We start from the raw sequence: 16,739 nt of genomic DNA, 5'->3' as shown, positions 1-16,739 counted from the left end.
CGCCTACTTGTCAGTGTTGAGGGTGTTGCTCCTTGCCCAGTGCTGGAGTAGGAGTACTGGGATGCTCCCACCTCCTGCCTGCTCCCTCCCAGTCCCTGCCTTGCAGCTGCTTCATTCATTCAGGTTTCCACTCGGCTGAGCTGTCCCTTGGTTAGCACCCATAGCAACTGGCCAAGTGTCGATTAAACTCCTTCCCTTCCTCCCTTGGCTTGGCAGGAGAGCATCTGGCACTGCCTGCCATGGCAAACAGTGAGGCCCTGGAACCATTGAAAGAAACATCTGTCTGTGAGACAGCGAGTGAGACACTGGGTGTCGGTGACAGCTCTGCTTCTCCCCAGGCACAGGAAATGTCTCTGTAAACACAACCTTTCTGGTCAAGCTCCCTGTTACACACACTGAGTGACAGCCAGCTCCTGGCTCTGCTCCAGTGAGTTGTCCACCCCATGGCTTTGTGCTTCAGGGTGTCCCAGCTGGGACCTGTTTTGGGCACTCCATTAAGTTTTGTCACGCTGGAGAGAAATTATTGTGGGAAGAGAAGGAGGCACCACTGTCCAGCAGCAAGCTTTTATCCTCTCTTTTTATTTAATATTAGTTGCTTCCTACCAAGATCCATCTTCCTGCTTAGTTTTACTCTCTGCTTGCTTCCCTGTGGCAGACTTACCCAGGCCAGACATGTGTGTTATCAAAGGTAATTTGGTAATAATTAGGTACCTATGTTAACAGCCTTAGTGGGGTCAATTAAGCTTGGGAGGGAGCTGATAAGTGATTCACTTTGGTTACTGTCTTATATCAAATTACCTCTAATGCTGATTTAAAAAATCCCAACAAGATAATTTCTACTCTCTGTACAGTACAATGTGGCAGGGCCCGCAACCAAATGTCTGCAGCAGACAAAGGTCCTGGTTTGGGTTTAAAAGCACTGAATTACTGAGTCAGGCTTTTCTCCTGGGCTTTGATTGACACCATGCTGGGACCCTGCAGGTAAACTCTTTCTGATTCTGGATGCAAAGTAAAGACACCCTTTAAAAACATGGCAAAACACAAAGCAAGTTTTAGTGCAAAATTTGTGTGAGTGATGTTTTTATTTTGTACAAGATGCAGAACCAAGTTTTATCAGGTTTGCAGTATAATGTATCTGAGGACACACTTTTGATATGAGATAGATGTCAAAAGGACGACATGAAAGGACATTTGCTGCAGGAATGAAAGAACCTGAATTATGGCAAGACTGCTGCATATGCAGTTTTAGAAAAGCTGCAATTTTTGAAGCTTCAGCATAACAGTCAGTAGATAGCCTCTAGTTGTAAAGTGCTATCTCCAGCCTTTCATGGCGATATTTCATGTCTGTAAACACGCACGTGATGCATTTTGATGACTGGAATCCAGTTCCTACTGGAATTGGAAGCAAATTTTCACTGCAGTTTTGCTGGTTGTGCTACTTTTTCACTGCCAAGAGAAGATGTCTTGTGATCAAAAGAAACCTCAAACAAAACCTTCTTTCCTGCCATAACCTCTTAATTTTATATCTAACAGTTGTCTACAGAACATCCTGAAAAGCAAACTATAGCTATTTAAAACCATGTAAATTATGAAAACAGAAAGAATCAAACACTAGTATTTCCTGCCAAGGCACTGCATTACTATTTTTTTCTAAAGTATAAAGACATTAATACAAATAGAGAACTTCAGTTGGTCTCTGCTTTAGGTACTTGATCAAGGAGAGAATTTCCACCACCTTGATTTGGTTCCATCTCTGGATCTTATGAAGACCATTCACTTGTCTTAATGTATTCACATTTATATTTTCATGTGAATTTACTATAATTTCAGTTTAAGACACATTTGTATGGAAAAAAGGCTCTGGTTGCCATGCTTTGTGGTTTGTAAGTGTACAAATTGAATGAGTATCATTTTGCGTCTTTCCGATTTTGCTCTGACTTCACTTTCTCCTACACATTTTACCCATCAAATTCAAGTGAAGCGCATTGATGTTATGCCAAGAAATATTTGTACTTTTTAACTTTTCCTTGCTTTCCTTAGATCTTAAAATATCTTTCCTTCATTCTGCTGTAAGGATTTTACATACTGTTTTTAGTGCATTGAAATGAATTAAATTGAGAAAAATGGTTCCTTGAGCTTGCTGAATCTACTGGTTCAGAAGCAAACATGGGAACAAATCCCTGTCAAGCTGTCTTTTAGTTATCTGGAAATACCTTTTTTTAAATTTTTTTTTTCCCAAGTAATGAAATGTCTTTATCACTTGAAGAACATGTTTATACTTGAGGTTTGAAATCTGCTCGGTATCAAAAATTCTTTCATTTGAGTGCTACGGCTGCTGTCTAGCAAGCTGCCTGTCACTGCTGAATTTCCCCCCTTGCTGGAATTTTACTGCTAATTAGGGGTAATATCAGAGAGAAGTATTACCACTTGCTTACAATGCAGAGAAAACCTCAGAGCTGCACACAAATGTTGCTGCTATGAACTTGGAGCCAGCCAGGCTGCAGAATTGGAAGTTAAAGAGAGAGGATTTGTACAGCTTTGCTGTTGCTTTCCTAGTGGTGTTTGCCAGGGAGAGGCATAAGCTGCACTTCAGGGCTGCACAGAGGAGACTGGGGGCCAGATTCTGATGTCATCCATGCTGAGAAACTGTTTCTCTCTGGAGGGGCTTCCGAAAAAAAGGTTGGTTTGCCAGTATTCAAAATAGTAATTTTCATATGGATGGTTTCAGATGGTGCTGAGGTGTCAGTGCATTAATACTGACAATGTTAGTGTCCAACCTCCCTCATCACAGAATCCCTTGGGTTCTGTGGATTGGGAAGGACCTTAAAGTCACCCAGTTCCACTCCCTGCCATGGGCAGGGACACCTTCCACTATCCCAGCTTGCTCCAAGTCCCATCCAACCTGGCCTTAGACACTGCCAGGGATGGGGCAGCCACAGCTTGGGTGTAAAGTCTTCAATTTCAGGGATTTCCATATTAGTTTGTTTTGGTTACTGGTAAATAAAATTGTCTATTCAATTTCCTTGCATGAGTGCAGAAATGAGATCTTATGCTTGTTACATTCAAAGATATTGCTGACATTAACTGTACTTTGCACACTCCCCAAGACCATTGCAGCATTTAAGTCTTCCTTTGTACCATTCTTCATACATGGAGAGGCACAAACCAACAAATAATTTTTCTTGGTCATCAGCTCAGAATTTTTCATTGAGTTTTTAATAATTTCTCATGTCTGATTCTCTTGGATACAGTCCTATAAACAACAGAATCCTAAAGCAAGATATTTTTCAATTTTTTTTAAACCTGCACCCTGTAGATGCAGAAGTTTCTATGAGAAAGGTGAGCCCAGCTTATACCTTCCACATGCATCAGGAAAGCTACAGTGCCACTAGAGAACAGGATCTGTCAAAGCCACAAAATGGGGCCAAAAGAAACAATTCCTTGATATTCAGGGCAAAAAGAGGAGAAGAAGAAAAAGGGAGAAACCAGCAATGGCAAAACTGAATTGCTTCTCTCACACCCGTTGGAGATGTTCTTCTTTTTAAGTCCATTGAAATAAAAATTCAGATCTCTGTTCAACAGTCAGGAAATGAAAAACAAAATTGTTATTTTAGAACTCAATGTATTTAGACATTTTAAACTCTATGCATGTGCTTAAACTTCACCAGTCTCTCTCTTTCAGTGTGATTTTTGGTGCCTTAGTGGTACATGAATACTGGTAGCTCTTGCTACCAGTCTTTGGTTCTCTCATATACTTTGCATTTCAGCTCCTGTTTTTATTGCTCAGGTAAGGAGTGAGGCAGGAGCAATTAAAGGGAGATAATATCTTTAGCTTGTCTCTCCTGCAGCATTCCCCACACACCAGTACAGCTCCCAGAGCTTTGGGGGTGCTGTGCTTAATGTTCACTGCTGCCTTGGACTGCCACCATGTGAAGAGCAGCAGCTCTTCCAGCAGCATCCTGAGACTGCCACCATCCCAGCATTCCTGCAAAATGGGCAGCTGGGGGACTGACAGTGCTCTTACAAACAGATTAAGATTTCATTTCTTGCTGTTTCAGTGTTGTATTGGTGTTTCAGATATGTATTGCAGAAGGAAAGTAATAGAATCACTCCACTTTGTGAAATGAAAGTATGTTTGCCTGATGTCTGCCAGTGATGTCGTGTTTTCCTTCATAGCAAGTGATGACAATGTATTAATTGTGCCTATTTTACAACCCTTTAGGTGGCTATAATAGCGGGAAATTTTGAGCTTGCTGAATACATCAAGAATCACAGGGAAGCTGATATTGGTAAGCAAAATATTTACAGACTCTGAAAATAAGTTGTGCTTGTCTGTGCCAGAATTTTGCAAAGATGTTAAAATTGATTCTATGTGAGATACAAGCACAGGGTTGGTGACATTTCAGCGAGGTTTGAAAAGTGACTCTTCTAAAAAATTGCAGATGGGGAAAAAGCTGAAATGTTTTCAAAAATATACTGTGAAAAGGCAAATGTGATAAGTGGTAGGTGCTTTCTAAGTCAGTTTGTAATAAACTAAATACACATCCACTTCCCTGGAAGAGCCAGATTGGCTATTGCAGATTGTTTTGCCCTCGCCTAAAGCAGCTCCCAAATAGGAATTATTCATCAAAAGATGAAAATTGAGAAAGATGCTTCTCCATAATTAAATGAATATATGGCAGAAGCCAGCTCCATGAAAGCATTCCATCTCACTGAATTTGGAGGGATTAGGGGTACTGACAGGCATTAAGGGCCCCTGACAAAACCTGGAGGCTTTTTCGAGATCTTTTTAAATAGAGAGATTTACCACTAAAATAAAAGCCAGTTTGATATATGTGATGCCTAATAAAGTTTAAAAAATGGGTTAAAATGCTTTAATTCAAGTTAAAGTTCCACAGAAACATCCTGAAGTTGAACAAAAAAGGCAAAAAGGCATTTCTTTTGCAGCAGGAGGCTCTGTGTAGGCACCTGTGCTGATCGAACTCAGCGAGGCAATTCTCTGACTTGAGTATTTCATTTATATGGGAAATTAGGCCAGCTCACATGAAATATAAAACTAAGGATGGCTTTTATATATATATATATAAAGTAGCCCTTTTTAAGGGCTACTTTTCCTTTCCCTTCCTTGTTGCACATGATCTGCAGGGATATGGTTGAAGGTTCGGTGGTAATGTGAGTTCTTGTAGCACTTTCATCTCTTGCAGTGTGCACTGAGAAAACTGAGGGCAAAATGAACCAAAGTCATAACTTCTGCATGAAAGTTCAGAGATAGTCTGGAAGGTTTTTTTTTTTTTTTTTCCTGGGATAATAGGATAGTTCCTTTCCATGTAAGAATTCTTCATCCTTCTGTATTTATTAATAATCTGTAAAGCATGAATTAAAAATGAACACGTTATTCTTATTAGGTTGAGCATCTTATTGTTGTTTGTATTTACATATGGGTAATGCTTTTATTTTTTTGCTGACTTGTAGGATTTGGTGATTTCCAGAAAAATGCTTAGAAAATTCTTTCTATGGGAAGATTCTCCAAATTTTTCTGATGCCTCCATTTTTTCCACTGAAAAATAGAAATATTGGTGCTTTCATTATTCACTTGCAATTTTTGCAAGATGGTGGATTGAGCATGACTATTTAAATTAATAGTTTGTCTTAAAGAGTAAACATTACATTATGTTATTTCCTCACACCTAATTTAATTGAGCTGGACATTTGTCCTTTAAGTTTTATTACTTATGAAAAGTGAAGCTGTTGAAATGTCCATTCTTGGAGTGTCTCCCAGTGGAAAGAAAAAAAGAAGAGTAAATCATAGAACCAAATCCTGAGCAGAAAACCTGAGAGCTGCTGTGATGATGAATGTGCAGAGTGATGTCAGCATTTCAGCTTCAGCAAGTTGGCTTTTGCTTCTTGTGCTTGTCTGATTACCCACTGTGTTCCTATAATTTTGGATGTATTCTAGCATTTATCACTTGAGTAATGCATCTCCTTAGAGTCAGCAAAGGGGGAAGGAATAGGAAAGAGTTTGGAAGTATCCTCAGGAAGATGAGGACAATTCATGCTATCAATTCTCTTAAGAAACTTTTAATCATTCGTCTCTCAGAAAGTGTGTTTTTGGTTAGATTCTGAATTTTGATACTGAACCAGTTCATTAAAACCTGTTATTATTTTAAATTCATTTAATAATCCCAATCTCTTTGCACTTTGTAATTATTTTAGACTCTAGAGGTAGAAAATTCTGATTTACAGCAGAGTCACTAAATCTTTGTCCTACAGATCAAATCCCACCAAGATTGTTCTTCCTTCTTTTAATTTAATTGTAAAGCACGTACATCAGATAGATGTGAAAATTAGGCATATATAAAATAAGCTTCTTCGCAATAATCATAATGTAATAATAATCATCCAACTGTTCTGAAAAAAGAAGAAAAATACAAAAAAATATTTAATTTAGAGCCAAAAAAGGTGAGAATAATGTCCCATAGAGTAATGTGAACAAGCCTATAAAGAAAAAGCCTTGCAAGGGATTCCTGTGGCTTTAGTCCAATAAAACCGCCCTGGCTGATTCTTCCAGTAAAGTTCTTACTCCAGACTGGGATGAGGCTGTTCTGTAAGACAGTATCAAACAGCAAAGATAAAGGAATCCAAGGACAGGAAAAAAAAGATCCCAATAAAGAATTAAAAACAAGATCCAGATTTAATAATAAACCCTTTTGTTTTCATGGCAGGTGTTTGAAAGGTGAATGGAAATTGCCATATCATTTAAAAAGTAATCATAATTGAAACAAATTACAATAGTATTTTTCATATAGCAAGAAATCCTGTTACCATAAGGTACTTAGAAACTTGTTTTACAAGCAGTATGAAATGCTTAGTGTGGCTTCCCAGATTATTTCAATTCATCATGCCCCCAGATTAGTTTTTTTGAGGAATAATAACAGCACCAGAGTAGCTTATTTTAATTATTTGTTATTTTGGAAGTCTTCGGGACCCAGAAGTGTATCCTAGCTCAGTGACTATTGTTGCATCTTCTTTTCAGCTTTGAGGAAGACCTTACACATACCCCTGATGTTGCACACCTTTAAAAATATTTAATAATAGTAATAGTGTTCCTTTTAAGCTTATTTTTTCTTTTAACTAGCCATAACACATTTATAATCTATTCAACTTTATGCATTTATTTATTGCAAACTAAGAGAAAGTAATGGATTAAAAGATGTGATGAATAGAAAAGTTAATCCCTGATTGTTTTCATCCAGCCTGCAGCTGTCTGTGAGTAAATGAGCACAGCAGATTTAGGAAGCATTTGCTGTACAGAATTTACTATGGCTTCTATGGCATGGAGGTACAAAACCCAATCATATATGTAAGAATTTTGAAGCTTTCATTAGATACAGATATGCAGATATTAAGTATGTTGCAAGTTGATAATCCTTTGACCGGGATAACCTATTTTTAAATCTCTCTTTTGCCTTGGTTCTTTGTGATGGGATGAATTTTCAGATGGACTAAATGACATGGGTTGTTCTTCTTCAAGTGAACAAGGTTTGTTTTCTATTGTGCATCTTGTCCTTCAGCAGCTCTGGAGCCAGGAATGATAGGACTCTTTTGTCTGGGTTTTGTTTGCTTTAGGAAAATGAAGCACATTGAACTGGTGTGTGAGTTTTTGGTAGTTGATTAGCAGACTAACTAATACTTGGATACTGTTGCTAGGCTTCAAGTCAGAGTTCCTGTATTCCTCTATAATTATGCAGAGATGTGTGTGTGTGTGATGGTTTGTCTGTGCCTGCACATGGGTGTTTTTATTTTGATAATTTTGAAAATCTGCTAATACAGTCTGTAGATGTATTCTGCATAGAGAAATTGCTTTGAAATTAAGCATTTTTTGAGTATGAGTAAAAATGTGGGTGTTTTTAACTGGCATTGTGACTGTAAACATAAGGAACATGTATTTATTGTAGAATAAGCAGAACAGGTATTTCAGAACATGAAGATGTTAGCTGGTTTGTGGTAGAATTGCTTTTCTAACTCATTTTCTTTAATTCAATGAGAGTGATTGAGGTCAGCAATCTCGGCTTTTCAGCTGCAAGTGTTGCTATTAAATGCTGGCTAACCCAAGGAATATTCTGTTTGTTTACTTATTTATTTGGGTTTGGGGAATGGTTCAGTAATTTTGATTTTCATCAATCAAATGTCTGCAGAATACTCTTCAAGCTGGGGGAAATCAGATTGAGACAGATAACAGCAGAAAGAGGAAAAGGCAGCAAAGCAATAAGGAAATCTACAAAACTGTCGGCAGCGTGCAGTGACTTGTTCTATTTTTATAGCTTGTTATTTAATAGAAGCAAAAGGGACAGAAACATCTATTGTAGCCCTGTGAAGCTGTCATTTGGGAGTAACATTACCTGTTTCAAATGTAAGTGAGCATTTATTGTGGAAAAGGAATGATATCTGTGTAGTTCGGATGGCAAAACCACTGAGGTGTGAATTTTCCATGTTTTAAATGCATACTGTGTGGTAGAATATCATAATCCTGTATGCCTTTTGCAATTTCTTTCAAATATCTGTGTTAAATGAATAATCATTTCTGTGTTCATAGAAAAACACCCCTTTGCATTAATAATGTTTAGGTTGGGTTACAACCAAACAAATACTGGTTGGTATGAAATAAATCTGTCACTAATATTTCTCTGTTTTCTCTGAATGGTTGCAAGAAATAGAATTTCTCACACTCAGTCTTGCTTTCTCATATTCAGTGGCAGCAAACAAATTGGGAAATTCGGGACTGTGTGTTAATGTAATTACATACTGAAATGTAGGGCAGAGCTTGAAAAACTTACCATGCTTTTCCTTTTCCCTTTGATCACAAGTTAGTTATTTCTGTGTGTGCATTGGTGCAAAACCTACAGTAATTTGCAAAGTTTAAGCTTAATTTCCAGAAGCTCGTTGCTCTTGGCCTTTGAACTTGGGTGTATTCTGTGCATATAGCAAGGACTGCAGGCTGAGGCATGCAAGTTCTGTGGTGTGTGGACATTTCTGAAGCTTACTTGAAATTCTGAGCAGGAAGGTGAGGAGAGAGCTGGTGCCATGTGTAAGTTCTGCTTTATGTACAGCTGATTGCAGAATGCTCTGGCCTGCTTTTGGAAACCAGCCTGCAGCATGTCCTTGCCACCTGCCAGGTAGGCAACGACTGCCACAGCTACTCCTCCTAGGCTTTATTTTACAGACTGAACCAGAAGAGCCTGGCACTTGAGCCAAAAATAACCCACTGGAGGGATCCCAGGCTACTTCCAGTGCCCTTGAGCTAGTTTTGGTCTCAGGCAGAATTCTGGGCTGAGCAGTGGATGCAGGTCATGCTGGCACATCCCCACGAGATGCCTGGGAGGGTGGCAGGGGAAAGGAAGGGGGGGATTGCTCCATGTTTGAGCCTTGCCCCAATCTTTACACCAAGATCCAAATGGCTGGAAGCATTTCTAGGGCCTGTAGCTCCTGCCTCCCACAAATCTGGCTTCCAGCCAGCTGCCAGTCCACTGGCTGCTCCTCAGCCGAAATGTCTCTCACCTCCTCTGCACCTTCCAGGCTGGGATCATTGTATCCAGCAGTTGGGATGTGCTGCTTTCAGCAGCATTCCTGTCATCAGAGCTGTTTCCTTAGAGTGGGGTCAGAAACCTTTCTCAATCCCTTCAAGGGTTTTGGCTGCTCTAAGACACAATCCTTTCACTAGTAGTGGCTATTTTGCCCTTGGTGGTTTTTTAAAAATAGTTTTCACTGTCTTGACCCCACTGAGGGACTGTACAGGGAAACAAAATCAGAGGTCATGCACAGAACTAGTGCACGTCATGGAATTCAAAAAAGAAATAAAGCCATAAAACACAAGTAGAAAAAGTGATTTGAGCATGCCAGGGACAGTGGCTTAGACAGGGACAAAAATGGAGTGTATTTTTGTATATCACATAGGTTATCAAACGAATAAGGTTAATTTCTTGCTTTACAAAAACTAATTTAGTGGGCTGTACTGTCCTCGAAATTCTAGTGGAGTCCATAGAAGGGTAATGCCATTGAGCTCACTATGCAGGCCAAGGGTCAAGCTGGGAGCAGACAGCAGTGCAAGTACACCAAACCCGTCAAATGCTGCAATTCAGAACTAATATTTCAGCCAAACTGGAAATTCCAATTGTGATTTTCAGTTACTCACTGTGAGTAACTCCCAGTGCTGTTCAGCCTGGTAGCTGGATCCTTCTGACCCCAGTAGCTCCCCTTGAAGGCACTGGAAATGGTCAGCAGATGACCCATCCTCAGGAATTTGCTTTCTGATTCAGCCTGGTTCCTGATCCTACGCCAGGCTGTCTTTGGGACACAAGGGAAGCTAGAATTAGTTAAGGAGTTGCATTTGGCTGAGGGGATGTAAAAAGAAAATACTACTTTTGAGTTTATCTCTGACCTGAAGTTTGGTTCATTCACCTCTGTTTCGGTTTTATAGGTCGTAGATGACAAAACAGGAAGAGGTTTGTGTGATCGTGCTGTCTGACCTTCTCAGGGTGCAATTACAGCTTTTATATTAACTAACTCCTGTTTGAACTGGATTAGAACCAGGAAAAAAAAAATTTGCCTTGTTGAAGACCTGCAATACTGTAAATGGGATTTGGAAAACTGTGTCCTGGTCTTGTGATCTGATGGGGCTGGATCCTTTTGTTGTTCTGGGGTTGATCACGCCTTCTTTGAACAGACATATGTTGTTTCTGAAATCTCTCTGGCTGCTGCAGCTGGACCCTGAGTGTGGCTGAGGCTCCTCAACTGTGCTGTGTCAGCCACACTTTTTCCTGAGCAACTCAGAGTGGAAATATTGGAGAGGAAAAACTCTGAGGTTTAAATGAAATACAGGAAACGTTTTTATGGTGGGGTTAATTTCTACTGCAGTTTGATCAGCATTATCTGAGGCATCCTCTGCCAACTTTTCTCAGGCTCCACTAAAATCAGTATCCCTAAATTTACTGTAATTGTGCCTTTTTTAAGGGGCTGTGCCCATTGGAAGTTTGTGATCTGTGCACTTCAATAATGATGTTATATTTATATCTAGATAGATATCTAGGTCTCAGTGTAACAAAACAGGAGGGTTTGGATGGCCACACCAATATTAGGATATTAGGAAACCTGCAGCTGCTGAGATAAGGGATGTGTCAATGCAGCTCTGAGATATCAAGCTGCCCAGTAAAGGATGCTACAGAAGGAAAACTGTTTGAAAAGCCTCCCAGAGAGTTTTAGTATTCCTCAAAAGTTAATGTTTTTTCTTTAAATCATTTTTTGCACATGAGCCTCAAGAGCTCTCTAAGATGGTGTCAAATGCCACGCAGGATTTCTAACAGCAGTGCCAGGTCAAAAATAGAGGTAGGACAAGTGTGGATACAGATGTGTGGAGGCTCTCAGGGCTCTCTATTCCTTCCATTTACAATGGTGAGAACACAGGAAAAAGAGATGAAAGCACATGAAATAAATGCTAGATTTAAAAAAAAAAAAAAAAAAAAAGGAAAATAGAGATTGTTAAAAATAGTCAGGAATGATTCCTAAAGAAAATTCCTATGCTTCCTAAAGTAAATGCAAAGATGAATTAAAAAACCCTAGCAAACAGACCCCTAACCAAATACCCCAAAACCCAACCCAAAAGAATAAAGGAAAGAGAAGGGAAAATAAAACCCTATGAAACTCTGAGTGTAATGTAGGTCCTTATGCTGAGCACTTCATCACAAACTTCTTTATGCACCCAATAATTTCTTTTCTGTAATTAGCCTAAAAGTAGACCACAAAGTTAAGGCTGATGGCACAGGATTGAGTTTGTAACTTTGTGAGCATGTGGATTTTTATGTGCCATCATTGCTTTATGGAAAATAATTAGGTTCAGTATAACTCCCATTTGGGGAAGGGAGGAACATCCATGGAAAAATTTGATCTGGATGAGGAAAGTCTTCCAAATATAGATGTAATTTTATTAATTTTCCAATTGTATGAAACAAATATTTCTATTTTAGAACAATCCCTTCCTAAAAAACTAAATATTTGCATGATTTCAAGGCTACTATCTCACTTTTAGATTGGTTCAAATAAACGTGAAAAGGGTTAAGTTGGACTATTCAATTGCTAATATTGGACTATATAAATACTGATCTCTGTTTGCATTTGTTTACATTGATGCCCTTACTTGCAATTCCTCTTTCTATTATGCTGAATTTGTATTGACATAATTTTTAACAGCTCAATATACCAATTTTCAGTAAAACTCCATTATTTATAGAAACTAAGTTGATGTTATGTTTTCTGTTCAATATACAATGGTTTGACAATTTAAGAAGTGAAGTTTTACTGAAGAAATTTGTTTTAATGCCTTATAAATACTCTAATTTTAATAACAAGGTACTACTGTCATAACTTTGTGAAAATTGATCTGGTAATATCCAGCCTCTTTAAAAGGAAAAAGTATCATCCTAGAAGCCTGTTTGTTGTCAAATTATAAATTATAAATGAAGCTTGATAAAGGGACAGGTTTTGGAGCACAGGGCTTTGTAATGAGTGTAACATTTCACACTGTATTTCACACTGCTCACAATATTTCACACTGGTGCTGTCACTCCATTTATATCTCAATCTCCTGGGCTGGCTCTGAAGACTCAGCTAAGTCTTTCCTGTGGAGTTCAGGGTAAGATGCAGCTTTTGCAGTCAAGGTCTTGTCACACTGTGGAAGACATTTTCAGAGTAAACACTTTGAGTATTTAAATCAGGTCTGCTTAGGATCTTGGAAAGAGATTCCAGGGAATCCAAACCTAATGATGTTACTTGAACCTTTTATGCCATTCCCTCTCTCTTTTAATAAGCTGGTGTTTGGGGGTTTTTATTTCTCCCATTTTATTTCATCTCTGGATGCCCTGCATGGCCTGGGAGACCTCGTGGTGTCCAACAAGGTTGTTCCCTTAGCAAATCTCCATTCTGCTTTGATTTGTTTTTTACTTTTTCATTCCGTGCATCTTGATGATTTCAGATATTGAAGCCAAAAGCCCATTTTCTCTTCCATTTTCTAGGTGGTGTTGCTGAAGTAATTGTTCAGAATTGTTCATAAAAGACAGAATTATGATGACACCTTGATTCAGGAAAAGTTGCAAGTAAATATTATCCAGTCAAGTGGCTCTAATTGGGTGAGATCCCTGCCAAATGAAAACAACAAAAGATTTATTGAATTGAAGATTTACAATATTAAGACTGTATTATCTGTGTATATGTAAAGGTATCTCTGCTTTCTGTTACATACTTCTGCTGACTCCAGAAGTCCAGATTTTGTTCCTCCTCCTATGTGTTCTCTTACCAAAAGCCCCATTACTCCATAAACTTCCATTCTCTCTGCATAATCTTTCATATTATACCATTTTCATCTTGGGAAACAGCCTTACATCTCTTTGGAACATCTGAGGCAGCAAAATTTAACATAAACTCTGTGATGCGTTTTCAGTTTTAAATGTGCCTCATCAAATCTGTAATTCAACACCAACCAGTTATTTATCCTGAAGAATTTATTTGTTGCTCCTGAAAAAAACCTCACAAGTGCAGGCTTATTTGTTTGTCCTTTGAGCCCCTTTCCTTTCTTTTGGCTTCCTTTTCAGCCATGAGCACTCCTGGGATTGCAGGCACCAGGGTATATTTGTAATTTGCCCTCAGCGATTATGACAGACTAAAATTGATGTTTTCATGTGTGCTGCTTGCCCTTTTCCCGCATTTCCCACCTATGGGAAGCCCAATCCTTCTGCTTGTCCAGATGTCTGGGGTCACACCTTGCAAGAAACCAAAAGACAGAATTTTTGTGATACTTGAGATTTATCCTTCTTGTGAGGGCTAAGCTTTTTATTTTGGGTCAAAGGCTGATTTATCTTGCCAGCTTCATTACCACTCTTGAGAATGCCAGGTGCTAAAGAGCTCTATTTTTGCTGTGCAGATCAAGTGTGTCTGTTTTCTTGTGGCCTATTTTTATATAATTCTTCATTCCATGGCTTGGAAAAGCTGTGAAGGGAATGAAGAGATTGTAAATAGCTAGAGAAAACTGCTATGATATTATTACAGGAAAATAAAGGGGAAGATCTGTCTGTGAGATTGTATTTCTTAGAGGGCATGAAATTAAAATTAAAGGCAGGAAATGATGCATATAAAAACAAATAAAATAACAAGTGGAATGGTATATTTTGTTAGCTACATTTCAGCAGTCAATTGACTATTTCCAGATAATTCTGTAATAAATGCCTTTGAATAAAGGATTCTCAAGTACTGGTGACTCAGAAATGTCCCCCCTTATCCACAGGTGTTACAAGGCAATTTTACTTAGCATTCAGTATTAAGCTAACTTTTATTATTATTTTATATATATATTTATAATAAATTAAGAATGTGAGATGCTGAGGAGCCTGATGCCTCTTTCTCCCTGATCTGCTCAAAGGGGTAGTGCTTAAACCCTGACAGGGGATCCCCTGTCTTACAGATAAGCATGATGTAGGGATCTTGGAGTGAGGAAAAGAGATGCTCTGGACCTCTGTGACCCACACAGGCACTCTGGCACTAACCTGGCTGCAGGGGCAAGCACTGCGGTCCTGCTCCATGGCACAGTTGATTTTCCTGGGGCAGAAACACAAAAAATGAGCAAAGAACCACTTGCAATGACCTGCAGTGTAGCAAAAAGGCAAGAAAAAGTTCTTTGATTTGGGACCAAGAAAAGCTCTGAGGGCAATACCAGAAGTTTTTTACACACGCTCAGAGGCAGCACCTAGGAGACCATGGCCTGGAAGCCCTGAACTTAGTTTTGGACTGTGTTTAATTTTTAATTTTGAAAACTTCACAGCAGGGAGGTAGTTGGTGTAGCCTGATAGCATCAGTGTGGCTTGAGGAGTGCTTGGAATGAAGTCACTGGTCTGCTCCAGCAACCCACAATCAGTCTGTGATCAGCTGTAGCATCCAGAGCCTTTTATTCAGCACCTCACACTCAAATCCTGATTGGATTTGTCTAACTACTAATTTCACCCCAAATAAAGATATTATCATTTTTTCAGCTGGTTGCACCTTGCCTGTTTTGGATCACTTTGCCATTTAGTTGTGTTTTCTTTTCTGTTTCTTTCTTTTCTTGTCACCTTCCCTCATTTTTCTTTCGCTTCTCAGTGCCATCTCTGTTCTGTATTGTTACTCTGTGCTCTCCCAGTTCTTTGCTGTGTTATTCAGCTTCTGTTCCCCTGTGAGATGCAACCCTTTTTTGCATCTGAGGAAGCTGCAATGATTTCTGCAAATGTTTATTTTTGTTTCCCCCAAGCAATTCTGTACAAAATGCTAAGATAATTGGTATAAGGAAAATAATTCCCCCATCCTAAAAGAGAGCAAGGCTGAATTCCAGCCCTCTGCAGGGTAATCTTTGCCACCTTTTTAGAGCTCGACTGATCCAAAGCTAAAACTCTTTTTCGTTTGCAAACACTTCTTTGATTTGATCCAGGAACTTCCACATTTTGTATGATCTGTGACATTTAGATTGGAGTTTAGGAATTAAAAGTAATTAAAAGTGATCCCAAGAGTCTGGTGACTTTATTCCTTTTACTCTGTGATTAGGACAGAGTATTTTTCATCTTTTGATCCATTAGCATAGCAATATTTATTCAGACATCTTCATCAGCAACAGGAGAACATTCTTGCATATGAAGTTAACCAAGAGAGACCAAAAAAAAAAAAAAAATAGGAACTAATCTGATATTGTCTATTTCAACTAAAAGAAAGCAAATTTCATTAGCTAGATTGCTAATATAGGACACGCTTTAGGTTTTTAAGGCAGAACCATGCTTTCCTTTTTGTCACCTTTTTGTTGGGGGGGGTAGGAGGAGGGGCTGCTTTGTCTGGGCATAGTAGGAGGACAGAAATTTTCTCATGATGATGGGATGGAGAAGGTTTTCCCTTTCATCATCTTTCATGACAAAAACTGAAGCTTGAACTCTACCTCCAAAGCTGGTGGAGCTTTCTCTCCACGTGCCTGCACTGAAGGATTTTTTGTGGCGTTTTTCTTTTAAGTAAGAGAAGATCTAGTTGAGTTGAAATCCCTGTGGACTAACACCGCTTCTCATCCTTCTGTGGAGTCCAGGCTCTTATCTTAGAAAGTACATTTCAAAATTATGTACTGGCAGAAATTTTATGCAATTAAACATAATTTTTGGCATGTCCAGAGATCTGGAGGGAATAGTGCTTGGGAAGAAATTTTTGGTCACATCGTAGACTTAACAGAATTTGGGATTTGTTTGTTGTTGTACTTTTATTTTCTTATTTTTGAAAAAAACCCCAAAAACCTACTGTGGGATTATCCAAATACAGTTTGTGTTTTTGTCCACCCATGGCTGTGCCCAAATCAGCAGTTGTAGTTTGTTCTGTGCCGGCTGGGGAGGGAAAAAGTTCAAATGACAAGGGGAGTTTTTCTGGTGTCTAAACTCTGTTATGCAAGTGACAAATCGAGTTCTGCATTAAAGAAGTGCAAATCTGGATAAAAGCCACTGAAATTATTGCAGATTTAGTCTAGGCCTTATCTTAGGGTGTGTTTGGGTTTCCTCTTGGAGAAGAAAAAACACAAAATCTTCTTTTTTTTTTTTTTTTTCCTGGCAGCTGCTGGACTGTGTCCTATGCCATCTGAAAGATAACTGCAGATTTAAAACATCTGCTGCTCTTATGGACTCTGTCTAAGTGAAAAAAAAAAT

General features: G+C 38.8%; 1 protein-coding gene across 7 annotated transcripts in view; it reads left to right on the top strand.

Moving 5' to 3' along the window:
* The window catches only part of SHANK2 (SH3 and multiple ankyrin repeat domains 2), a 269,302-nt gene that overhangs the window by 51,124 nt on the left and 201,439 nt on the right, over positions 1–16,739 (top strand). For all 7 annotated transcript variants that reach the window (XM_072929511.1, XM_072929512.1, XM_072929510.1 and 4 more), the window contains one exon: positions 4,223–4,289. In XM_072929511.1, the coding sequence (XP_072785612.1) occupies positions 4,223–4,289 (67 nt within the window). The remainder of the gene's footprint in view (positions 1–4,222; positions 4,290–16,739) is intronic.

The sequence above is a fragment of the Taeniopygia guttata genome, chromosome 5, assembly GCF_048771995.1.
Source record: "Taeniopygia guttata chromosome 5, bTaeGut7.mat, whole genome shotgun sequence".
NCBI classification, from domain to species: Eukaryota; Metazoa; Chordata; class Aves; order Passeriformes; family Estrildidae; genus Taeniopygia; species Taeniopygia guttata.
This window is presented reverse-complemented; position numbering and strand designations above follow the sequence as displayed.